The sequence below is a fragment of the Mustela erminea genome, chromosome 7 (genome assembly GCF_009829155.1).
Source record: "Mustela erminea isolate mMusErm1 chromosome 7, mMusErm1.Pri, whole genome shotgun sequence".
Classification (NCBI taxonomy): domain Eukaryota; kingdom Metazoa; phylum Chordata; class Mammalia; order Carnivora; family Mustelidae; genus Mustela; species Mustela erminea.
This window is the reverse complement of record NC_045620.1, coordinates 134,205,058-134,231,375: the sequence shown is the minus strand read 5'-3', so window position 1 is coordinate 134,231,375 and position 26,318 is coordinate 134,205,058. Positions and strand designations below refer to the sequence as shown.

The following is a 26,318-nucleotide window of genomic DNA, read 5'->3' as shown; positions in this document are numbered from 1 at the left end:
CCCATCTGTAAAATAAGTAGTTAGAGTACGTGCCTCCAAGGCTGCCCTGAGTATGAAGTCAGTAAAGGTAAAGAACTAAAGGCACCAGCTGGCAAACAGAAAGCACTATTTGTTAGCTACGATTTTTACCAAGCTGTATTTAACCAACATGCTTGGGCTATTTCTGACTTTTCAGTAATATCGGAACAGGACGGACACCTTAGGTGACAGAGGGCAGGAGAACATGTGGTCTGTACAGGCAAGAAGTCCCTCACACCAACGTCACCTTTTCTGCTAAGCACTTTAGCAGTGGGTACAGAAGCAATTTCACCCAAAAATCTAGGTTTTCAATGTCCCCTCAGGAAATAGTCATGGAACTAACTACAAGTGGATGCACAACATGAAAATCTGTAAACAGCCCTCCCAAACCAAGAGTGGCCTAGCTACTTGAATTACACCAGCCCGTGTGCGTGCTGAGGCCATTTTTACTTTCTTACATGTATTTTTGAAACTGCTTGGTAGTATCTTTTCATACTAAGTATAAGTCAGTTTCGCAAAATGAAATTATTTCTTAAAACAAACAAAAAAGCGCAGGGCGCCTGGGTGTCTGTGAACCAATATTCATTGTAAAGAAAAAAAAAAAAACAGAATAAATACTCCCATATTTCTAAAGACCACAGTAAAGATTATCTTTTCACGCCCCTTCCTTAAATTTCCTACAGTGTTGCATCTATTATAGACATTAAATTTACTATAAAAATAACCATAAGACATAATACAAAGAACTCCTGCTGGCCTGCCTTCTCAAATGACTTTTCTAAGAAGAAACTGCTAAGGACAGATTATTGTGGAACCCAAGTCTCTCTACTTTAATTCAAAAACCAGTTAACGTTTACAAGTAAGAGAAAATTAACTTTTCTGCTTCCTAGGGAGTGGGAAGATAGTTTCCACTAACAACTGATTTCCTAGTTTCTAAAAATAAGCAGACTTCTCTGATTTGGTTCCCTGCATACCAAGATAATAAAATGTTGAGAAGAATTTTCTAATGGTTTCTTCTATTGACAAAGATAGAGCTTCACAATAATTCAGTAATCTGCACATTAGTGCTTTGAGATTTTCTGTATGTATATTATATTTCACAATAAAAATGTCTAATTCTAAGAACAAAATGAATGTAGAATGAGTAAATTTTCCACATACTCCACACGATGAGTAGTAAAGTTCGTTGGTATTATTTTAGTAAAGCTCAATAATAGGGAAAAAAATCTCCTACGCTCCCTGCATTTTTTAAAATTTAATTTTACTTACATTCAATTAACATATTATTAGTTTCAGAGGTAGAGGTCAGTGACTCATCAGTTGCATGCAACACTCAGTGCTCATTATATCATGTGCCCTCCTTAATGCTCGTCCGCCAGCTACCCCATCTCCCACCCCCTTCGTGCCTGTTAAACATCATAATTAAAGGATGAAAAAAATTAACTTACTCTTCACTTACCATAGAGGGAAAAATGTATACATGAGGAAAAAAGTCCTACCAATTCAGCCATTCTTAACTTTTCTCTATGTCAAGGATGCTTTACATAAGCTGATTTTTCCAAAGAAAGAACTACATAAATTCTTTTATCCCCCAGAAAAAATGCAAATCACATAAAATCAGCAATTACTTAGAGGGTTCACACTCTCTCTGTAGTCCACCCATCACACAGCCCCCTCCCACATGATACACCTACAAGTACATGTTTGGCCAACTGAAATGAGTAAATGCCAGTGAAGTCACGTTACTACACAGATCAAGAGCCCGGGGAAAAGATGTTTCTGAACTGATTACAGCAAACAATCCCATGTCAAGAATCTGACCAAGAGGGACGCCTGGGTGGCTCAGCTGGTTAAGCTGCTGCTTTTGGCTCAGGTCATGATCCTAGGACCCTGGGATCGAGTCCTGCATCGGGCTCCTTGCTCAGCAGGGAGCCTGCTTCTCCCTCTCCCTCTCTCTGCCTCTCTGCCTACTTGTGCGTGCACTCTCTGACAAATAAGTAATTAAAATCTTTAAAAAAAAAAAAAACAGAGTCTGACCAAGAGAGTGTAGGTAAGGCTGCTGCATATGTACTAATATGAGCACAAAAATGTCTGACAACCTACGCACCGCCCGGTGCAACAGTAACCGCTCTGGTGAGTAGAGGACAGGGGGTCTGTATTTCTTCCCTAACTCGGGCATGAGAGGTCTTCATCCCCGAGTGTATTCTTCTTGGACTGTTTTAAATCCAAGAAGTGGCAAACAGGAACAAGAAGATAACAGAAGCACTTGCCTCCCTCCACTGTAAAATTCAAAGTACATCTCTTTGCTTGTTAACTGGAGTGGTTCTAGCACGAGACGCTACAGAACTGAAACTACAAATTCCTGCAGGATTCCTGTTTTAATAAAATTCCACAGCAACCTTAGAGCACCTTAGAGACGAATTCTGCCTGGCTTTCCCACTTGGTGGCCTTTCCCCAAAAAGGATTTTTACATAAATCACAAAACCACAACCTCAGATACAAGTCTAAGGGGTTTCATCCTTTAGCAATTGATTTTTAACCCACTATTGATAGGTGTTTCAGTCACAGCAGATGGGTACATAAAAGGCACATTAATTCCCACTTACTCGGAATCTGCCGTGACGCTACTTAATGCACAGTCCAGCAGGCCGACCCTCCCGCGAGTGCGCGGGTCCCAGCACTCCACACGACCCTAAACACAGAACGTGGTGGTTTTATATAATAGCTGCTGCTAGAAAATTTTCAGACAAATACCTTAGTAACACGGATTATCTCACGGGGGGGTAAGAATTTAAGTTTTTACCTTATACCTTTTTTTAATTCTGTCAAATGTTTTACTATAAGATGAATTTGTTTTTAAAAGGAAAAAAACACAGGTTAGGAAAAGAAGCCCAAAATGCAATGCCTGATCCTTGACTGGACTTTGGTTTGGATGGTGGAGCGGAATGGGAGGAGCTATGAAAGACATTTGCGGGGTGCCTCCGTGGCTCAGTCGTTAAGTGTCTGCCTTCGGCTCGTCATGATCCCAGGGTCCTGGGGTCGAGCCCCACATAGGGCTCCCTGCTTCGCGGGAGGTCTGCTTCTCCCTCTCCCACTCCCACTCCCCCTGCTTGTGTTCCCTGTCTCGCTGGGTTTCCCTCTGTCAAATAAATAAATAAATCTAAAAAATAATGTTTTTTTTTAAAGAAAGACATTTTGGTAGAACTGAGAATATTTAAATATTACTATAACAATGTTAAGTATTTAATATATAACATTACTGTATCAGTGTTAAATTTCTTCAGGATGATAAGAGTATAATTATTTTATACAAGAAAGTCCTTGTTTTTAAGAAAATGTTTTTAAGAAAAACACTCAGAAGTATTGAGGGCTAAAATGTCATAATATCTGCAACTGATTTTCAAATGGTGCAAAAAACATTTTCTACATACACATATACATTTTCATAGAAGAAGAAAGCAAATGTGCAAAATGTATATAAATGATGAGTGAACTGTGTTTTCAACTTTTCAGAAAGTGAAATTTATAACTTTTCAGAATTTAAAAAAAAAAATGCTGAGGGATGCCTGGGTGGCTCAGTTGGTCAAGCGGCTGCCTTCAGCTCAGGTCATGATCCCGGGGGCCCAGGATGGAGCCCCGCATCGGGCTCCCTGCTCAGTAGGGAGCCTGCTTCTCCCTCTCCCTCTGCCTGTCCTCTGCCTGCTTGTGCTCACTCTCTCTCTCTCTGTCAAATAAATAAATAAAAATCTTAATAAATAAATTAATTAAATAAAAATAAAGAGCTGGTAGAAAATAAAGCAAAAAAAAAAAAAAAACTGCATGCAAAAGAGCAAGGGAGAGACTGGCATAACCCATTTAAGAAGAATACTCTGCAATCATTAAAAAGAATGACTTAGACATACACGTACTAGACATATGCCCACAACCTGCTAGGTAAAACGCAGTTTGTATAAAAAAAAAAAAGTATGATCCCACTGTCTATTTAAAAAAAAAAAAATTTGTGCCAACATAGAAAACCCCGACAGGACACAGAACAAATTATTAGCAGCGTTCAGGAAATGTAAGGAAACAGGACTAGGACAGGACAAGAAGGGACTACACTTCTCACTTTTACTCTTCTGAATCACTCAACTTATGATAAAAAAAAAATACGCAAAGATTTTTTTAAAAAATTGTTTACTGTATTAACCACCTTAAAAGTAAGACCTCAAATATACTTAGAAGGCTTAACCTCATCTATCATTTAGTATTATTACAAATGTGTCTGTCATAAAGATAAATAAAAGAAATCTTAGAAATCCAGGAGGAGGGGCGCCTGGGTGGCTCAGTGGGTTAAAGCCTCTGCCTTCGGCTCAGGTCATGATCTCAGGGTCCTGGGATCGAGCCCCACATCGGGCTCTCGGCTCCGCCGAGAGCCTGCTTCCTCCTCTCTCTCTGCCTGCCTCTCTTGCCTACTTGTAATCTCTGTCTGTCAAATAAATAAATAAAATCTTTAAAAAAAAAAAAAAAAGAAAGAAATCCAGGAGGAAGTAATTCCAAATGGTCTGGTCTTCATGTCTCCAAAACGAGTTAAAAGACTTTATGGACATAAAAAAGAAAAGTCACATTTCAAAAACAAAAAATAGGTATGCAGATAAATTCCAGAGTAAATAAAAATAGTCTTTTTTATAACCACAGTGATTTTTTGTGACTGCAATTTGAATATTTCTATTGCTAAAGCCTGCACGCTTTTGTACTTCAAAAAGCACAAAATGTAAGCCCTTACGGTTTGACAATAATAATGAGTACTGATTATAAGAACTGTCACAGACAAAATCAAAATCCAACACATATTATAAAAATTATTGTAGAAGTGAATTTTTACAGTCTGGTCTCACTATATCTATCAAATATCAAGCTCCCAGTAATCCAGGAATTTTAGGAACCCCAACCTTTATGCAAGAAGGGTCTAGTCTCCCCTCAGAGCTGGCCTTCAATCAGCTAGGGCGAGAACAGCCTGCTCGGGTACAGTACAGCTCTGACAGAGCATGCGCCTGTAAGGGTTAGACTGCTCCAGAAGGATTCTACTTCAAAACTACTTTTCCAGGGGAACTGTTCTATATTATTTTTTTTTTAATTTTAAAAAACATTTTACCTATTCATTTGAGAGAGAGCACACAAGCAGGGGGAGAGAGAGAGGGAGAGGCAGAAGCAGATTCCCCGCTGAGCCAGCCAGGAGCCTGGTGTGAGGCTTGATCCCAGGACCTGGAGATCATGACCTGAGCCAAAGGCAGACACCCAACCACCTAAGCCATCCAGTCACCCAAGGAAACTGTTTTAAAACTTCCCCTTGGTAATGTCAAGAAAAGTACTTACCAAGAAAATGCTTCATTGGACCAATTTAGGCACAACAGTATTATAATACATTCAACAGCTTTATATATTTTCATTAAACCAATTTTGTGTCTCATTTCAAATCCTAACCTCCTAACAAAAATAATGTGAGTAGAGACCTAAATTTCATTCCTCTGGGATTGGTTTAATAAACTACAGTACATTCACAAAATGGAATCCTACCCATCAGTTTTAAAAAATTAGTTTAGCATTATAAGTAATTAAAAGTACCAATGTATAAAGGTGCATATTATATACCATCATGTTTAAAAAAAGCAAATGAAGAAGTATAATTTTACTTTCATATAACACTTTAAAAAAGGAGATGACTAACACATATGCATATTTGCATATACCCCCCAAAAATTACAGAGTTAAAACTCCTGGCTGTAGGATTTGGTGACTGGAAGGCACAAGAGAACACTTTTTCAGTAATACATTTCTAACTATTTTTTACTATGAGTATTTATTGTAATTAAAAAACCACAAATCTAGAATAATTCTCGACAAGTATAAAAAAACAGGGATTCAAAAGCACTGCAGTTTAGGGGCACCTGGGGCTCAGTCATTAGACGTCTGCCTTCGGCTCAGGCCATGACCCCAGGGTTCTGGGATTGAGCGCCGCATGAGGCTCCGTGCTCGGCAGGCGGCCTGCTTCTCCCTTTTCCACTCTCTGCTTATGCTCCCTCTCTCACTCTCTCTCTCTCTCTGTCAAATAAATAAATAAAATCTTTGGAGGGAAACAAAAGAGTCCTGCAGTTTAAAAGGGAACCATTCTGTATTTCTCGAATCGTGCTATATAGGACATTAGATCATGATCCCTGTGCCCTTGTCCGTGTGACTCTCACCAGCACCTCTGTAAGCTGGCAGGCTGTCATCACCTCCATGTCACGGATGAGGAAACCAAGCCTCAGGGACAGTAATTCAGTTGTAAAGCTGGTAAGTATCAGAGAGCTGGGAACGCGTGACACAGGGCCTCCTGTTAGGAACAGTACTGGCTGTCGTGCTGCCACTGCTCCCTGGAGGCCAGCGACGCTCATCTAGCCCCTGATGATCAATGTCAAAGATGATCCGTGTCAAAGCGTGCCAGGCCAGTGGCACCACGGGGCAGTCTGAAGCAACAAAAGGGCTCTGTCCGCGTGTGCAGCATTACCAGCGTTCCCACAAAAAGCAAACCAGTGGCTTTTTGCTTCTTTAGCTCTCTGCTCTTAGGAACAAGCGACTCTGTCTTTACCAATATTCTCAAATGTAAAATAAGTAAGTTAAAAATAAAGGCAACGTTTGCTTACCTCTATCGTTCCTGTGGCAAACAAGCCATGTACTGAGTTGATGTCACACACGTTATTCTCGCTGAAACAGTAAAGCAGTAAGGGAGAAAGTATTATTATCTACCTTAGGCAGGAGGGATACTCGGTGAACTTTCTAAATGAACAGTCAACCCAATCCCATGGAGAAAGCAGACAGGCAGGTTCTTCCCTACTCCTCCGCGTATGAAAAGCACCAGAAACGAAAGAATCCCCAGACGGACACTCAGCCTGCCAGCGGATGACACCAGAAAGGCGTTCCTTCTGAAATACTACCCTACCAGCTTGAGAATAAAGGTTTATTCTACTTTCTCCGTAAATCTTGGCCCACGGCAGAAAGAACACAAGCTCTAACTAAGCCAGTCCTGAGAGCGGACAAGCTTGAGATGGGGGTACTCGTCAGAGCTTCACCTTCTCTTCCTGTCAAATGGACACTTCCAACTCTTTCGGTTGTTGTAAGGAGGAAACAAAAACGACAAAACATTCAGCCTGGCATCTAGAGCTTACGAGACAACACATAAGAGCTAATACAGACAGGAACGGATGCAGCAAAAGGGCAGATAACTCTTTATTCCCCAACAATACGTCATGAAGCCCCTCTAGTCTTTGTAAAGAAAATAAGAGCATTTCAAGGACATGTGAGAAAAAATTACTGAGAGTTTATCTGGTCTCTATCACTACACGTTCTTCCAACCTTTAAAAACCCGTTCAAAGCAATAAGGCAAATCCAACGAGTTCCTTATACACTTAAGATGAGAAGTAACTTAGCTTTCACCCCTTAAATGTCTGCCAGCAAAAACATAAAAAGTAAAATTTAAAAAGTAACACTCCAAGTTAATCCAAATGAAAATTTAAAGAACGGGGCAAAAAATAATAAACAACTTTCTAGTGAGTTATAAAATTTCTGAGTATATTTTAAAAAAATAAATTTTTAAAGAAATCACCAGGTCTTTCAGTGAATTTTACGTTTAAGAAAAAACTTAAGGATACTCTTTTGAACTAAATTTCCCCAAGCTCTGTTTAAATGCACCCTCCATCTGATAACCTGAGCGTCAGGCTCCATCTCCTGGCCAAGAGAAATACAGCAGCGTTCCCACAATCGATCCTGACCGATACTCACGCGGCATCGGTCTGTAGAGGATTCAAGTACCGGCCTTGTTCCAAGTTTAGTCGATAAACTTCAGAGCTACAAAGTAATGAATAAAGTTAGAAATCTGGTAAACTGCAATGAACTTCACTTCAATTAAGTATAACTTTCAGATATATATACATATATCACTTGCTTCCAGGGCATGACTGTTCTTTGTAAAACTGAACACCAAAATGTATTTTCAATCTAAAAAACAATCACCTCATGAGTCTGTTCATGTATAGAAGTGATTTAAACCAAGGAAATATTATGAAGTTACTAGGCAGAATATTATTTACAAATAACACGGAGAATACGAGATCCAAAATGGATCTATATGTATATAGAAGAAAAAGACTAGAACGAAATACAACAAAATACCATAAGGATTTCCTCTAGGTGGCATGACCGTGGGTGTTTTTTCAAATACTTTTTAATATTTTCCCAATTTTCTAAAATCGATATGTATTATTTCTATCATCACATAGAAGGTAGCTTTTAAAAATGAAAAGTTTTCAAATGCCACGCAATGGGGCTAAGGAAACACCTTCGCCCCCAATATGACCCCACAGGTTACGCTTGCTGTGCTAGATTCTGAGTCCCATGCTAATTAAAGTCAAGGATGCAATTCCTCAATGAGCAGTTAGTTACTCTGGAACTATATTATACCCTTCGAGCAACCGAAAGGTAGGGATCACATCTTACTCTTCTTTTAATCCCTCTCCTTGCTTTCAACAGACGCTGTCTGGGGGGCGGAAAGGAGAAAACAAACGATCAGACCCAATACCTTGCGCCAACAAAGTACAAGTCACAGGAAGGGTAGTGGTAGGAGAAATCTCTCCCGAACTTGGGTATTCTGGTTTTGTAGTAAAAACCTGATTGTGAGTGAAACTCGATGTATCTATCATTATGTAAGAAAACAATCTGGAAATGAAAAAGAACATGAGTTGGCTGAGGTGTCTAGGAAAAGCATTCACTTCATCACCACTAGAACGGACGGAGCAAGAACAGGCTGACCCCTCCCGGCCTCCTTCTCTCTGGGAGCACACACGTAAGCACACACGTAAGCACACACGTAAGCACACACAGCTCTCTATCGCGACTAAGAGTCAACCCTCTCACCTGCTTTCTTAACACCTTCCTGAACCCAAAAGAGTCCTTCTTGCCTTCGAACAGAGACTTAAAGCAAATGCCCTACATTCATCTAGCACCAGCACTTGACAACATGGAGCTCTGCTCAGCAACCACAAGTAATTTCCTATTTTACTTAAGAACATGTTTTAATAATCTCACAATTGCCATTCAAGGTTTGATAAACCCCCTGTACCAATTTAACATTAAAGTATTTCAAAAGTAGCTTAAAAATCTGCAAATGGTATTTAACAGCAAATTTATCAATATCTAGAGAAAATACCTTGTAAAATTACATGTCCCCCAACACACGATTAATGACCACTCTAGGCAAAAGAATAAACTATATTCCATTGTTTCCAGAACTGAGACAATATATAAAGCCATGTCAGCTCAGAAAATTCAATTTTCAAAAAAAAAAAAAAAAAGAAAGAAAATTCAATTTTCCTTCAAGGTGACATCACTAAAAAATAAAGTAATTTACTAACAATTTTGTAACTACTGAAAATGACATGAGTTGAAAGATGGACTAATGGCACCAGAAAAAGAAAAGAAAAAATATGTATAGCTGTGTTTCAAACTGTTTCAGAACCATTCCACGACTATTTGCAGAGTTAAGAAAACTAATCATACAATAATGCTATTATACTTTTCACATATGAAAGCAACATGGCAAATAACACAAATTTAAACAAAATAATTAAAAATCACAAATCTATAATCTAATATGGATTAAAAAGGATGGCTGCCACCAATTTCTTGACAATATAGATAAGGTTTTATATAGGATACAGAAAACGTATTTTGATATTAAACTGGCCAAAGGCTATCACTATTGTTTTAAAAGATACTCTGAAAAAAAAAAATTTAAAAATTTTTTTTAAATTAAAGAGAAAATAAAAGATACTCTGTGTATCATACATGTGTCAAACTAAAAATATATTAATAGAAGATGATAGGTTTTGTTTTATTATGCAGCCATTTTCAATGTAACACTGGGAACATCATAAAAATACTTATCATGACTTCCTAAGGATGGCCAGTACCAACCAACACTATCAAGCATACCTTTGAATAATCATCAGACAGAGTTTCGAAGGTGACAACTGAAAAACAAGAAATAGTAAGAAAAACTACAGTTATTAACCCATGTTCTTCTAACAATGCAAACTTGATGCAAAGATTCGGCTCAACACAAAAATTACATACAAATATGGGTTTTTTTCCCCTTTCTTGTCCTTCCATGAGACAAGAATAAAGTTGCCATATTAAATTGGGCACAAAACACCCAATGGAAGATTAAAAGCTTTTTAATTTCTCAACACAGATCAAACAGATTTGCTGCAGAACCAGAACTGAAGCAAATTAAATAGATAAACTCACAAAACATAATGACTTCTAAACTCTCCGTTTTTCTGAGAAGCTCAAAATAAAACAGACATTAAAGAACATTCAAAACTTTTTTTAATTACTCATTTTAAAAAGACAATAGTAGCTTTTGACTCATTCATCATACATCTGCTACACATTAGAGTGAAAACAGTTGTAGCAGCATGTGGAGTTTGACTTGTTTGTAAAAAGGAAAGGGTAAAACCCCCTGAAGAAGACTTAGCCCATTAACTGCTTTTCGGTCAACCCCAAACACCAGGCCCCTGACGGAAAGACCTCCACCTCCCTGACCTTCCTGGTAGCGGCCTTCCCCGCGGAGTGGGCGGAGCCTATGAATGCTGATGGGACGCTCCTGTAACCCTATCACATCAGATGGGGAAGGGAAGATCTAGAATCACATCTTTAAAATCAGGGTTTTCTCAAATGAGAGATTCAAACCAGGAGGAGGACCCAGTGAGTAGGTGCTGGCTCACAGACGAAGACCAGGTGACAAGGGGTGTGGGCAGCCTCCGGAAGCTGAGTGGCCCAGGCTGACAGCTGGCAAGAAACAGGAACTCTGGTCCCACAAGCACAACAAACTGCATTCTGCCAACACCCGGAAAGCTTCGAAGCAGATTCTTGCCCAAAGCCCCAGAATAAAAGCTGGAGGGTCCTGAGCGCAGAACACAGCAGGATGAACTTCACCTACAGAGCTACTGGCTAATAAATGCATGTTTTGAACTGCCACATTCATGGTAATTTGTTACACAGCAAAGAGAACTTATACACGACACATTCCCATTTTAAAAAAGCAGAAAAGTAGCCATACATTAAAGCTACTTTCACGATTTCAAATTTCATCTCTTACTTACCTTCTGAATCTAAACACCTTTCGAACTTCAAGGATAACTGGTAGGTGTCATAACATCGAACCCGAGGTTTATATGTTCCTATATTAAAAAAAATTAATGTGACATAAAACCTAAAGGACATTTTTTTCATTGTCAATATCCTGAAGATATATTAAGTATACTTTTTGTTCAGAGGCAAACAGGATTCATTACAACCACATGGAAGAAAAAGCAGCCGTCCCCAACATGCCAAGAAGAAAACCGGCAAAGGATACAAACAAGCAAGTCACAGAAAATGAAATACAAAAAAGGAATAAACTTCACAAATAATCTAACAAAGTAGATGAAAACAGTTATTGTTCATTGGAATGGCAAAGATTAAGACAGATGTGCAGATGTGTAGATGCGGGGGAGGGGCAGCTAAAATCACACACTTGGTGATTAGTATAAATTGTTACAACTTCTCTGAAGGACAGTCCGGCAATATCTGTAAAATATGTGATGTTTATACAGCCTGAATCTGTACTCCGACTTATACAAATTTATCCTAGAGAAACACACTCACAAGTGTACCAAAGACGTGAGGGGTGTTCACTGCAGCAGTTCACAAACGGCCCAAACTGAAAGCAAGTAAGATGTCCGCGGACACGGAAACGATGAAATAGATGATGGCACACCATCATGTAGCTCATAAAGAGGATGCAGACCTGAACTGACGGGGAAAGCCCCCAAAACATACTACCAAGTAAAAGAGAGTACAGAGAGGCGGGTGAGTGCTGCAGAGCGATGCCTACAGCTGCGTATTTATAAACCGAACACTGGTCATGTAGGCACTGTGTACAGAAAAGCTTGGAAGAACAAGCACACTAACTGCTTATCTCTGTGAAAGGCAAGTTTAGGACCTTTCACATTTTATCTTAGGCATTTCTGTAATGTTTGCATTTTTTACAAGTGTATCATGTTTGCAATCAAGAAAAGAAAAAGACTGTTTTTTGTTTTTAAGATTTTACTTATTTACTGACAGAGATAGAGAAAGAGACAGGGCACAGCAGAGGGAGCAGCAGAGGGAGAGGGAGAAGCAGACGCCCCACTGAGCAGGGAGCCCACTACAGGATTCAATCCCAGAACCATGGGATCATGACCTGAGCTGAACGCAGACACTTAACGAGTGAGCCACCCAGGCGCCCCCAAAAAGACTGTGTTTGTTTTTTTTTTTTAAGATTTTATTTATTTTTTGACAGTGAGAGAGATCACAAGTAGGCAGAAGCAGGCAGAGGGGGGTGGGGGAGAAGCAGGCTCCCTGCTGAGCAGAGAGCCCAATGCAGGGCTGGATCCCAGGACCCTGAGATCGTGACCTGAGCCCAAGGCTGGGGCTTAACCCACTGAGTCACCCAGTGCCCCAAAAGACTGGTTTTTAAAAACAATGCATTTTTTTTTTTTAAAGTAATGAGAACTCATTTAAAAACAGTATTAAGGGGCGCCTGGGTGGCTCAGTGGGCTAAAGCCTCTGCCTTCGGCTCAGGTCATGATCCTGGGATCGAGTGGGGAACCGGCTTCTCCCTCTCTCTCCTGCTTGTGCTCTATCTCTAGCTATCTCTCTCTCTCAAATAAATAAAGTCTTAAAAAAAAAAAAACTATATACAGCATAAGTAGTTCTTACATATGAACTGTGGGCTAAAAAATGTGGATAGTGTTAGCACTAGGACAAGCATTAACATAAAACAGAAGAGACTGGCATGTTGATGGATAAAGCTGTCAAATAAGAAAGCATTTGGAAAAGAGATATAGAAGGATAATGTTAATCCAGCAAAATAAAAAAAAAGTATGTGGACAATACACAGGACAGATGCGCCCAAATCTCAGCCAAACCACACACTGGGTAATGCTCTTCAAAAAGTTTCCTATATGGGTGCCTGGGTGGCTCAGTGGGTTAAAGCCTCTGCCTTCGGCTCAGGTCATGATCCGAGGGTCCTGGGATGGAGCCCCACATCGGGCTCTCTGCTCAGCGGGGAGCCTGCTTCCCCATCTCTCTGTGCCTGCCTCTCCACCTACTTGTGATCTCTCTCTGTCAAATAAATAAATAAAATCTTTAAAAAAAAAAAAAAGTTTCCTATATTTTATGGCTTTTTGGAACTGATACATCAACTCATATAAAATCTTCGTGACATAAAAAATATTAGTCCATTATATCATTATACAGAAAATTATGTTAAAAGTGACCCTTTCAGAACTCATTCCTTAATGGTAGGAATATAAAATGATCTGACCACTTTGGAAAATGTCTGGCAGCTTCCTAGGAAACTAAAGAGACACCTACCTTCCGACCCAGCAATGTCCTCAAAACAAGCCTGGGTAAGATTGTTCGTTGTGCTTTATCAGTAATAGCCAAAAAATGAAAAGAGTCCAGGTGTCTATCATATGAAGAACGGATAAATAAACTCCAGTATATTCTTACAGGAAAATACTGCTTGGTAATAAAAAACAAAACAAAACAAAACAAAAAAACCTACTGACACACAGAACAACATGTAAGAATCTTTTTTTTGTTTGTTTAAAGATTTTATGTATTTATTTGACAGAGATCGTAAGTAGGCAGAGAGGCAGGCAGAGAAAGGGAAGCAGGCTCCCCGCTGAGCAGAGAGCCCGATGCGGGCTCGATCCCAGGACCCTGAGATCATGACCTGAGCTGAAGGCAGAGGCTTAATCCACTGAGCCACCCAGGCGCCCCCAACATGTATGAATCTTAAAGTCCTAAGAAAAGAAGGCTCACAGAAAAAAAATCCATAGTGTATGACTACATTTACATAAAGTTCCAAAACAGGCTAAACTTGTCACGGGTACAAACACACACACCCACACACACACACACACACAAAAACCACTGAGCAATGGTTGCCTGCGCATGGGTGAGAGCAGGACTGACTGTGAGGAACATGAAAGACGTTTCTGGATGAAAGGAATGTTCTGGATTTTGACTACGGTTTGGCCTACACAGGTGTATACATCTGTCAATACTCCTTCAAAAGAGCTGTGCATTTCACCATATGTAAATTTACCTAAAAGAAAAACCACAAATAAAAGTAAACTCTAGATAACGGTATACACACCGAGATACTTAAGGGAAAAGTACAGTGGTATCTGCTACCTGCTCTGAGATGTATCAAAAAATAGGACAGACTGATGACTGGTTGGAGATGGACAGATAAGACCAAGCAAAAGACTACTGAGAATCTAGGTGGGGGGCAAAGGAAAGTTCATTGCAAAATTTTTTCAGTATTTCTGTATGTTTGAACTTTTTTATAGTAAAATGTTAAGGTAATTTTAAAGAGCGACTTTTCCCATCCTAGCACTTCCTGCTATGAAATGCATGGACATCATTAACCAAAAAGATGCTTACCAGTTGCTAAGATATACTGTCCATCTTTTGACACCTTAATAGTGGTGCAAACAGTAGGCATTTCAAAATCCTGAATAAGTTCGATTCTCCTGCGGACATCTACAAAGAGAGGAAATAAGTAACGGATTTAACTACCAAGTGCTTATTTTATTTCCTAAAAAGACAAGGCACACAGAGCAGTCACTACGAACATGTTAACAATGTCCCTGTGCTTCCGAGCCTTGGGAAAGCACAAATGTACAGACCCACCCATCACACAGCGGGGTTTTCTTAGCGCATACATTATTTTTATACATTAGTATTTCATTTTTACTTTTTATAAAGAAAAAAGTAAAAGTATCATCACTAATTGAAAAAAAAGTGTTTGCAATGGTGTATCAAACACCAAGTTTCAAGACCTGGATGAAGGGCGAATAGAACAAACATTACAGCACTATCACTGCTCAATCACAGCTAAGACAAAAATCTTACCATTTTTTTCCTCCTCTTCAATAAAAGCTTAAAATCTAAAGTTTATATAAAAAAACTGGTACCAAGCTGACTTTTGCCTCTGCTGGTGTGAGCCAAGAGGACCCAGCTAGAGTAAGATTTAGAGCAATTTCTCTGGATCAAAACTGACTCTCACAAAACCTGGTTCACTTCTGTAAGAACATGTGCATTCCCGCTAGTTGCTATCATAACAACGGGTCTGCTGCAACGATCATTTATGACTCTATAGCACATTACTGCCTGGTTCATTATATTAGACCCAAAAATAAGATTCAAACACAGTAGGAATGGCCCACTCAATATGGAAGACACAGGATCGTTTTGAGACAGGTCGAGAGAAAGAGCGGAGAACAGTTTTTTCCTCTAAGTGATCCAGATCTGTTTTCCTACACACTAGGATGCTGGAGTGGACAGGGAACTCTGAAGAAATCTGAATCAGCGAACATTACTAAGGCAGCAGTTCTGGTTTTCCTTGATTCAAAGTTCTCTCATCTAACTTCAGTACTATCTATTTGTAGGCTTCTCTTCCAAGATGCTTGCCTTGGGCTCTTTCTCTCACACCCAGAAGAAACCTCTCCAACATCTTCGTCTTTGATTTTTAGGAATGAATTTAAATAACATATAAGGAAAGATAAATCATCTTTCACATATGGCAAGCTGTGATGGAGAATATTCAGTGAAAATTTGTTTAAGAAAAACTGATCAATGCCTTAAACTTATGCAGAAGGAAAGTAACAATTTGGTGTGACACCCAAAACCTCACTGTTAATGTGAGATGAATCATTTAGCAGGTAAAGGTTGCCCCTAAGGTGACTGGCCTATTTTGTAGGATACTTGGGAGTCATGATCTGCCTGCCCCCTTTTAAAAAAAATTTAAAAAAAAAAAAAAAAAGACTGATCTTACATTTTTCCCAGCTGACATAAAAAAAAAAAAAAAATCAGTATCTTCTGCAGTGATCTTTTAGTAAAAAGATTTTGACACAAAAGAGAACAAAGCAGTTATGGCATAGCCAGGAGAGATGATCTTCCTCACGTCTCCTGCATTCCTGTACATCTTGCTAGGTACAGCAAGACTACAACGCCGTGGCCATGCCTTCACCCGAACTATTTGTCAGCATTATCTGCGCAGCCGAGAACCTTGACGGCTAAGATGACAGGTCTCCTCTGGGCAAAGGGCAGGCTTGCTACCTGCTTGCTACAAAAGCAGTGGACTTTCCCAAGCGTGGTGGTCCTTAGCCGCAACGCAAGCCCCCGAGTGCCCAGCAGCCCTCCGGGCCCTGCTGAGTGCCCCTGGGGGACTCAGGGCATGGGAACCTGACAGTAATCTGCTGACACTCATAACCATCTGCTGTGCCTCACCTCCGACCCAGGAGAGTATGTCTTCTGCTATTAGCCATGAAATACTAACCGGCTACCTTTTTGGTTTCCAAGTATGTAGAATTAAACCCCACATTCACCAGGAACACATCAAACACAACAGAAGGTTTCTTGGGAAGGAAAAGGGCAAAAAGTATATTTTCCAGCATATTAACTGCACTGTTTTGTAAACCTCCACTTAAATATAACAACAAATGTGCGAAAGCATGTAATATGGATCATGAATGTCGCCAAAGAGGGAAAAAATAATACTCACCAACATCTTTCTTCTGTAGTGCTCTCTTCTTCCTGTCAGAAAGCCACTTAGAGAAAATGAAGAGACTTTACTTCAAATCATATTTACTTTGTTTCTCTGCTTACAAAAACGCTCACACTAAAAAATCAAAACCTTATAGGACATATTAACATAGGAAGTGAAAGTATTTTGTAATCCAATCCTGTTAACATAGCCTCTGGATTTTTTTCTGGTATATATTTATACATTAGACAGTAAGTTTTAGAATCGCTAAGTTTTACACAAAAGAAAATGAATTCATCCAGAAGGCACTAATCCTCAAATGTTATGGGTTACAATTAATGTATGGAATAACTTTCTTTACTCAAGGGAAATATTACTAAGTAAAACATTAAAAGGAGAAAGTTTTGTAAACTTATTTTTTTTTTAGAAAGAACAAAACTAGATCATTAACCAACCAGATAGCTGATACTGGATAATGCAGAAATGACACTTTTAAGTCATACTCCCTGACAGCAAATATTCTTCTGAAATCAATGTAGCTCAGCGTAGCAGGCAGCGTAATTCCAAAACCCAAGTCTCTCAGGTGGCCTAGCTACCTCATCCCCACTCATTCTCTCCCCAGCTACAGTCCTTTGCACACAGCAGCCCAGATTAAAGTCCAACAATGGCTTCCAGAAGCACTAACGATAATACCCTAACCTCCTGCCTGAGCCTTCAGGGCCCCTCTCTCCAGCCTTACCCACCCCCACTCTCTCTCCTGAGGATATAGTCACACCTGTGCCTCTTCTGCTTCTCCAACATGCCAAGTGCACACCTACCTGGAAACATGTATACCTTCTGTTCTCTCAGCACTGAAAACTGTTCCCCCAGCTTCACATGATGGGCTCCTTTCCATTATCCAAGCTTCTGCTCCTACCACCTCTTGCAGAAAGGCCTTCCCTGAAGGCTTTATCCAAAACACTCTCTCTCTAAACATTTTGGCCCCAATGCTCACTTCTAGTCACACACCACTCAAAGCACTTATCATTATCTGAAGTGTCTTCTTGTCTGTTCACTCATCCTTTTTCCCAACAAGGAACCTGATCGGACGTGTTCACCATACATCCCAATCTCAGAACAGGGCTGCCGGCATACAGTCACCTCTCAACAAATGCGCACACTGGACACAATGAGAACGATCACGCTGTGTGAAGAATAACTGGTTGATGAGGAATTATCTAGCCTGAATTCTGAAAAGGAACAATCTAATCACTGACTCCAAATATTTCAGGGGCAGACAATGAAGAGCTACATTTATTCTGATTTCTGAGGGCAAGAGTCAAACCAACAGCAGCATGCTATAAAACGACAAGTTTTAAAACCACTATCCAACCAGTAATCTAAAAATGGAAATAAGCTCCTGCTAAAAGTTTCCTCTTACTGGAAGAGCTTGGACAGAGGCTTGAACAAGACTTACAAGAAATGAAAAACCAAACCAAGGCTGCGCTTGGATAAACCATCCTTCACATCACTGGAACCGTTACGTATTTTAAATAAGAGAAGACTGTAAAGGGATCACTATTTTCCCAGCCCCTTCCGACTCTGAGGTCCGAAGACTGGATGAAGTCAAGGTAAGGTCAGAAAGGTTCAGAAATACTGCCCTGCACACCAGAAACTCTGCAGATGCGTTTTGTTGCTCACGGCTGTATCTCCAGAGCTCGGCATACGGTAGGCATCCAACAAACAGCCGATGAACGGGGGAGAAATGTCTGTAACCCATCTGTCCAAGCTTTCCCCCTGTGTGGAGTAGCTGGGAACATCCCTAGAAGCCCCCAAAGACGCGCCCTCTGTTCTAGGGAACGTGACAAAAGTTCCAGCGAAGCTCATCGACCCCCGTCGCCCTCCGCCTCGCTTCTGGCGCGGGAACAGCAGTGTCCTCGTCCACCACCACCGACCAGCTTCCACGGGGCACCGTCACTAGCCTCCGGGCCTCCCCGAGCCAGGGGCCGGCCAGGACGAGGCTGACACAGCAGCCAGGGCCGAGGACAGGGCGGCTGCCTTGCCAGGAGGGGGACCCCGAAGTGCCTCACCTCGGGCAGAGACTTGCCGCAGCTGAGACTGTAAATCTTCACCTCGTTGAGGCTGGACACCTGCATGGCGGCGCAGAGCAGCGGCGACCCGCGTTCCTCCCCGGGTCCCTCTCCCCGCGCCGCACGCGAGCATCAGAAACTCAGCGTGTCCCCCGCGCGACTGGGCGGCGTGCGGCGCCGGCGCCGGCTGATGACGTCGCCCCCGCGCCGGAACCGCGCCAGTTTCCGGAAGAGGGAAGTAGAGAGGCTGGGAGGAAAACGCGTGGGCGTCTGACGAGGAGAGCTCACGGCAGGAAGGGCCAGGAGCCGTTCTTTCTCCCCATCCCCCCACGCCCCGAACATTAGGAACCCCCGAGGGTCGCTGTCCTGGCCGAGGTGTCGCGGTCCCGAGTGGGGCAGGCGGCGCTGGCCGGACGAACGGACAGCTTGGGGGCTGGGTCCAGGGAACGCCGGCGGAGGAGGCGGCCACGAATCAGGGTGGAGTTGTATTATTTTCTCTCCGGTGTTTCAGTAAGAATACATCACAGACGAATGCCCTTTAAAGCTAGTGTATTAAAAATGTTACTTTCGGGGCGCCTGGGTGGCTCAGCGGTTCAGTGGGTTAAAGCCTCTGCCTTCGGCTCAGTTCGGGATCCCAGGGTGCCTGGATCCCAGGATCCCCAGGATCCCTGGGATCGAGCCCCGCATCGGGCTGCTCAGCAAAGAGTCTGCTTCCCTTCCTCTCTCTGTGCCTGCCTCTCTGCCAAATTGTGATCTCCGTCTGTCAAATAAAACCTTAAAAAAAAAAAAAGTTACTTTCGTCTGGATTTGTCATTCCTCCACTAAAGAGGGAAAGAAAAGAAAAAGCATACTAAGGAAAGTGGTAAAAAGAGTGGAGATCAAGGACGAAGTTCTTTTGCAGCTGATGTCTTTTGAGACGGGTGTGGGACAGAAAGTCCCACACATCGTTTTCAGAAAGTCCGCAGATTCTGCTGATTGTCCAGTTATACAGAGAACAGCCTTTACTGTTACCCAGATGTGAGGACTGGAGAATTTCCGGCTAGAAGAAAAGTTAAGGGGAAAGTGTAGGTCAACAGCACTCAAACGGGTCCCTTTGAAATTGTGAGATAGTGCCACGTCCCTTACATGTAACTGAGGTGGGTCATTTTGAGCACAGGCTATATTAGTTTATGGCAAGGTGAGGACTTCTGGGCTTAGCAATTTTCTTTTTGTTGTAAGTGTCCTCAGAGTTCCAGTCCAGATACTACCTTCTTTGAGCAAGTATGCAGGACCGTCATCCTCCTTGGGGAGGCAGTGTGCGGCAGTAGAAAGATCATGGGCTTCCTAGCAATAATAAAATAGACCTTTTAAACAAGTCATAAAAATAGAAAACTTTTTCCAAAATATGCAGGATGATTTCCAAGAAACCTTCCATTATACAAATAATGCTGATTTTATTATTTCCACAAATGCATTGTAAAAGCCCTTTGTAAAACAAAAGTATCTGTCACTAAGTGCTCTGTGTTAGATAGATACGTAGACCTAATTTTTTTTTTTTTAAGATTTTATGTATTTATTTGAGAGAGAAAGAACACCAGCAGGGGAGTGGCAGAGGGACAAGCAGACTCCTGGCTGAGTAGAGAGCCTGAGGCAGAGTTCCATCCCAGGACCCTGACATCAGGAACTGAGCCAAAGTCAATCTTTCAGCCGACTGAGCCACCCAAGCAGCTCTATCCTACTGATTTTGATAATTAAGGGCCCTAGGCCATTTCACTCTACTTTATTCAATCCTATTTCCCACCAACCCCTAAATTTGCCTTTTCTTTTGTTAGCATTGGTTTCGTTATGGTGGTTTCGAATCTTTGCTCATACTAATCTGGATTCTGGAATGCCCTCCCTTTCTCCTTATATCCAAATTCTACCAACTTTTCAAAACTTATCTTTTGAATATCTTGTTCATTCTCCTATGCTTTCACTGTACTGTATAAGTACCTTTATGGCAATTATATCTTTTTAGTAGATTTTTGTTAGCAACAGATTCGGTAATTTAACACACCCTACTAAGATAATAATAATAATAATGAACTTGGATATAATGCTGTCCTGAAAGTCGAGGCTTAGAGGTTTCCTTCAGGTGCTCTGGTTTCCTTAAATCACCACAACCTCTCAAGGCTTACTAAAATGTCATTTTCCAAGAGCCCATAAACTTGGGACAGTCTCCTTGTGTACATGGCCTTCACTCTTTTACCTTCTTCCTCTTTCTTATTACTATATATTTGAAGTATTAAGGTATTGAAGGTATTAAACTCATGTGCGTATCACCCAACTTCCACAGCTTACAAGTGACCCATCATGCTTCTGTTATACCCTCACCACTCTCTCATCCTTGGGTTATTTTGAATGATTTTGAAGTAAATCTGCGGCAACTATCTTTGTGGGTTGTAATGTACTTGTCTGACTATCCCCTCCATCGAGACACTGTGGCAACACTGGGCCTTTTATTTTTGTATTTGATTCTTCTTCTTCTTCTTCTTCTTTTTTTTTTTTAACAAACCCTTGTTTTGAAGGCTGAGCACTGGGTCTTAATTCATCTCTGGGTTCCCTGGGCCGACACAGTGCCGAGTATGTAGCACATTTTCGGTAAGTATTTCTTAATAAAAATGAATCAGTTAATTTATCTCTGCTCATCTTGACCCAAAGTCCTAATTCTTTGGTCCATACATCTTGGCCTTCAGTAATATTAAAAACAGCATGTCTCTATGCCAGATGATTATTGTTTCAAACATGTCCATTTCTACATCTTGTGTCTGCAACGATAAATGTCAGAGCTTTGAGTCAGGAAACATACACAAGGGAACACAGTGTTTTCTGCGAGATGAAACAAGGTGTTCTTGGTTCCTCAGTCTCAAGACAGCTCCCTCCCCACAGTCACTGGCCTGAGGGTTTGGCCTACCGCTCTCTAGGGTTGCTTTCCATTGAGGACAGAATTGCAAAGCGGGGCGTCTGGGTGGCTCAGTCCATTAAGCATCTGCCTTCAGCTCAGGTCATATGGGATGGAGCCCCACATTGGGCACTCTGCTCAGTGGGGTGTCTTCTCTCTCCCTCTCCCACTCCTTCTGCTTGTTCTCTCTCTCTCTTTCAAGTAAATAAATAAAGATCTTTTCTAAAAATTTTAAAAAAAAAGAACCGCAAAGCATGGCGCAGTTTCCCCAGTGTTCCTAGTATCGTGTATAACACAAACAGTCCCAAGGTTATACTGAACTTTGAGTGTAGTGCTTATTAAATGCCTCTGCTTGGAGAACAGACTCTAGAGCCAGATCGCCTGGGGCCCAATCCTGGTTCTACTACTGGCTACCCAGAGAGAACCTAGATACAGTGAGTTAATCTAATTTGTTTCCTTATTTGAAAAATGAGGATAATATGAGTACCTACTTCAGAGACTGTTGTAAAGATAAAATGAGCATATGCCATAAATCATTCAGTCCTGACATCTATTTTTAACATTCCTGAAATGAGGGTGTGTCTTGTGTGTCATGCCTCTAGTTTTTTCCTCTAGTGGTACTTGAGGTAATGGTGTATCTTATAGTTAACGAGCTTTTATTTATTTATTTATTTATTTATTTTTAAATAAGTTCTGTGCCCAATGCGGGGCTCAGATTCACAACCCTGAGACCAAGAGTCACGTGCTCTACCAACTGGGCCAGCAAGATGCTCCCTTGGGCTTTTAGATTCAATAAAATACAGCAGAGCTGGAGCGCTCAGAGCAGGGCCTGACATGGTGAGCATTATGTGTTATTGCTATTGTTTAGCCCTAGGAACCAAAATATTTTAAACTGCTTAAGAAAAAAAGAGCTAAATGTAGGCTCCAAATAACTTAAATGTTCTGTTATGGGATGCCATTTCAAAAACTTTCAAGTACTATCCAAGATTCCTCTTTGAATTCTCTCCTTCTACCGCCAACTGGTCTCTAAACCCTTCTGGTTCTACTTTTCAGATATCAGATTCATTCTTCTCTGTTCCCACTGCCGCAGGAGTTCAAATCTTCTTCCTCTCTCGCCTGACCCGTTGTAATCCTGGTCTCTGTTTCCCAAAGGAGACAAAAATCATCTCTAATGGAAAAATTTGATCTCATCAGACTCTAACCCAAAACTCCACAGTTTTCCCCAAACCTGGAAGAACATACCTGCCTGCTTTTGCTTCCCTCTCTGGCCTTTCCTGACTTTTTTCAACTCCCTCTATCTGCAAACCTCGGTCACTCCCATTCATCCTTCTTCATCTCCCGAAGTCTTAAAATATCTAAGTTCTCATCAACATTGTATATAATCTTATTACACTGTTTTTTTAAACTGGGGTTTACAACTATATTCTCAAAAAGAGTCTTTAGGGTTTTTTTCTTATTTCAGTGATAGTCTTTTTATCAATGGGATATGAGCATCTCTGATTATCTGGCTGGCCATCTTCTGAAAGAAGTTCAGTGTCAACGCCAGGTTTGCATTTCGTTTACAGTTCACTGGTGCCACGTGTCACTACTTTTATTGTCTTGGCTCAGTGATTAGAAGGAGAGGCGGATGGTATGAAGTAACGTGATAGGGACAAGTTTGAACCAAGTGAAAGTCCAGTGATGTCATGGCCCACTGTGTGAAAGAAGGTTTTACAGTTTCTCAAATGGAGAACAGCAATGGGAAGAAGGAAATCAACTTGATCAGGGAGGGGCAGGGATTGCAAAAGAATTCATGAGGTGCTATATATTCCTGTAGTAAAGTGGCAAATGGTTTTCATCAAAACAGTATTATATTAGATTAATCAGATTAATTTGAATTACATTGGTTTGGACTTTTAATGCTTTGCTTGAAAAGAACGTATAGATTTACTTTGGTGTATAGGAACGCGAGAGCTAAAACCACAGATAACTTGAGCTGAGTGTATATTTCTACACTTTCAAGTCAAACATTAAAAAAAAAATTAAGTCCTAACTGCAAGGCAGTGTCCTGTATTGGATCCTGGAACAGAAAGAGGACGTTAATGGAAGAATTAGGGAAATCTGAATAAAATCTGTGGTTTAGTTAATCGTACTGCTTCAGTGTTAATTTCGGAGCCTTGGTAAGTGTGCCGTGGTTTTGGAAGACGACAAGTGTCGGGGAGCTGGATGAGGGGGGTGTGGGAACCTTCTGTGGTGCATTTACAACTTCTCTGCATGTTGAAGATTGTTTCAAAATAAAATATTTTTAAAAAATAAGCTAAGCCAATACTGAGGGTGAGATTTCTTTTTTTTTTATTTTTTTAAAGATTTTACTTATTTGACAGAGAGAGAGATCACATGTAGGCAGAGAGAGAGGGGGGAAGCAGGCTCCCCGAAGAGCAAAGAGCCCGATGTAGGGCTTGATCCCAGGACCCTGAGGCCAAAGGCAGAGACCTAACCCACTGAGCCACCCAGGTGCCCCAGAGGGTGAGATTTCTTATCCCCTTACTTGAATGCTCATTACTTAAGGTTGAAAAATTTGTAACTTTTTATTTACTTATCCACATTTCCATGGATTCCTAAACTGCGAGATATGTCGTCCGATCTCTGCTGAATTGAAAGTGACTTGCCCCGTGCAGACGCTGCTAAGTGTGTGTTGCAAGAATTAATAAGAATAAAATCAGGGCACCTGGGTGGCTCAATGGGTTAAGCCTCTGCCTTCAGCTTGGGTCATGGTCTCAGGGTCCTGGGATCAGGCCTCGAGTCAGGCTCTCTGCTCGGCGGTGAGCCTGCTTCCGCTTCTCTCTCTGCCTGCCTCTCTGCCTACTTGTGATGTCTCTCTGTCAAAATAAATAAATAAAATCTTAAAAAAAAAAAAGAATAAAGTCACCAACTTCACTGTGTGGAAGGTAAGCATTCTAATTTAATGCCTTATATAAGTCTCCTCTCTTAATCTTCACCAAGACCGGTGCAGGAGGCAGAGTTAATTTTCCAATATTAAAAAAGATGTTAATAATTGTTCCATTTATGTAAAGGGGTATGTGATATGTTAAAAATACTGTTTTCTCAACTTTTCTGTAGGTTTGAAAGTTTAAAACAAATTTTGCCCCAACTTGCATGAGAGACAGGAGGCAGACCTTGCGTGAGTGACTGTGGACCGCCCCCTCTTCCTCCTAGCAGAGCCCTTCCCCACCCGGGAGCCTGGGGTCCCACCCGTGCCCATCTCCGTGCTTCTCTGCATCATCACTTAGGGTTGGAACAAATTTCCATATCTTAAAAATGCTATTAGTTTTCTCTTGCTCTATAACAAACTACCACAACCGAGTGGCTTTCTGGTACATCTCCAGTAAGGTTATTAAGAAATCTTAATTCAGGATGATGAAAGTAAGGCAGTTCCAAGTAATAGTTTTCCAACAGCTAGGTCACTGATGCTGAGCTTTGGTTTAGAATTGTAAGAAAGACTTCAAACATTCCACTTGTTCCTTGATGGGAAATTTGAACAGGAAGACTAAGTTTTTAGGGTCAGCCTTGTCATGGAGAGACTCAACTGTTGGGGAGTGGGAGTGGGTAGTGGATCACAGTCACTAAGTTAAAGCTCCACAAATGCATGAAAGGACAATTTTGCATCTTTCTATCAGTATTGAACTTCCTTTTACTAATTAAAAATAAATATATTTTTTAAAACAAACAAACAAAAAAACCGCATAAACATTGGCTCAACAGCTCTGTAGGTCAGAAGTCTGGCACAGAATGACTGTACTTAGAATAAGGCAGAAACAAAGGTGGTGGCCAGGCTGAGTTCTGGGCCGGAAGCTCCGGGGGAAAATCAGCTTCCAAGTTTATTCTTGTCAGCAGAATCCATTTTTCTGCAGTTGAAGGACTGAGATCCCTTGTTTTCCTGGCTGGCTATCAGCTGGGGGCCATTCAGAGCTCCCAGAGGCCAGTCTTAGGTCCTTCCTCTGAGGCCCCCGGAGGCAGCTCACTATATGGTCGCTTGTGCTCTTTCAGGCTATTCAGAGCAGGTCTCTCTGATCTCCTCCCCTGTGTCCCACAGAGAAAACTCTTCTTCTAAAGGGCTTGTGTGAGTAAGTTAGGTCCTATCGCAAGATCAACTGATTAATAACCTTAATTACACCTGCAAAAATCTCTGTTGCGGTGTAACATACCATAATATCCTATCGAATGCACAGGGGAAGGAATCACAGAAAGGTGAGGGTCACTGGGTCATTTGAGATCACCGCCGACCACACCTGAAGAGTCATCACCACTGCCATCAATGCCACCACCCGGCACAAGCTGTCTTTTCTGCCGAGGGAGGAGACAGTCACTCCTCCCTCCGTGCAACTGAGTCCTGGCACACAGCCAGGATTTGACAAACCCCATCCGGTTAAGCACACCATGTGTTCAGCTGCTACGATGTGTAAACACCATGTTGGAACTGAATTGAAGTGCCTTGAGGACTTGCTGTAAATTTCTTGTAGTTTTGTGTTATCTTCACACTTCTTTACCCTTGTTCCCATGTACCATGACCATACTCATTCCTACATTTATTCAGCAAATATTTATGGAGTGGTTACTGCACATCAGGCACAGCTCAGACATTTGTCAATATGTCTGCTCTAGGCTGTAAGCTTCC

At 41.3% G+C, this 26,318-nt stretch overlaps 1 protein-coding gene and 1 non-coding gene across 2 annotated transcripts in view; one reads left to right on the top strand and one right to left on the bottom strand.

Moving 5' to 3' along the window:
* The window catches only part of NOL10 (nucleolar protein 10), an 86,359-nt gene extending 67,424 nt beyond the window's left edge, over positions 1 to 18,935 (bottom strand). Inside the window, exons 1-9 of the mRNA XM_032353319.1 lie at positions 18,745 to 18,935; positions 16,694 to 16,739; positions 14,572 to 14,670; positions 11,196 to 11,273; positions 10,024 to 10,061; positions 8,612 to 8,748; positions 7,816 to 7,881; positions 6,681 to 6,741; positions 2,625 to 2,710 (exon numbers count right to left, since the gene is read on the bottom strand). Of these exons, the coding sequence (XP_032209210.1) occupies positions 2,625 to 2,710; positions 6,681 to 6,741; positions 7,816 to 7,881; positions 8,612 to 8,748; positions 10,024 to 10,061; positions 11,196 to 11,273; positions 14,572 to 14,670; positions 16,694 to 16,739; positions 18,745 to 18,810 (677 nt within the window). The 5' untranslated portion in view covers positions 18,811 to 18,935. The remainder of the gene's footprint in view (positions 1 to 2,624; positions 2,711 to 6,680; positions 6,742 to 7,815; positions 7,882 to 8,611; positions 8,749 to 10,023; positions 10,062 to 11,195; positions 11,274 to 14,571; positions 14,671 to 16,693; positions 16,740 to 18,744) is intronic.
* On the top strand, positions 15,766 to 15,915 carry LOC116596710. Its single transcript, XR_004288286.1, has one exon. It is a non-coding gene; the product is annotated as a U12 minor spliceosomal RNA (small nuclear RNA).
* Positions 18,936 to 26,318: the final 7,383 nt, after the last annotated feature.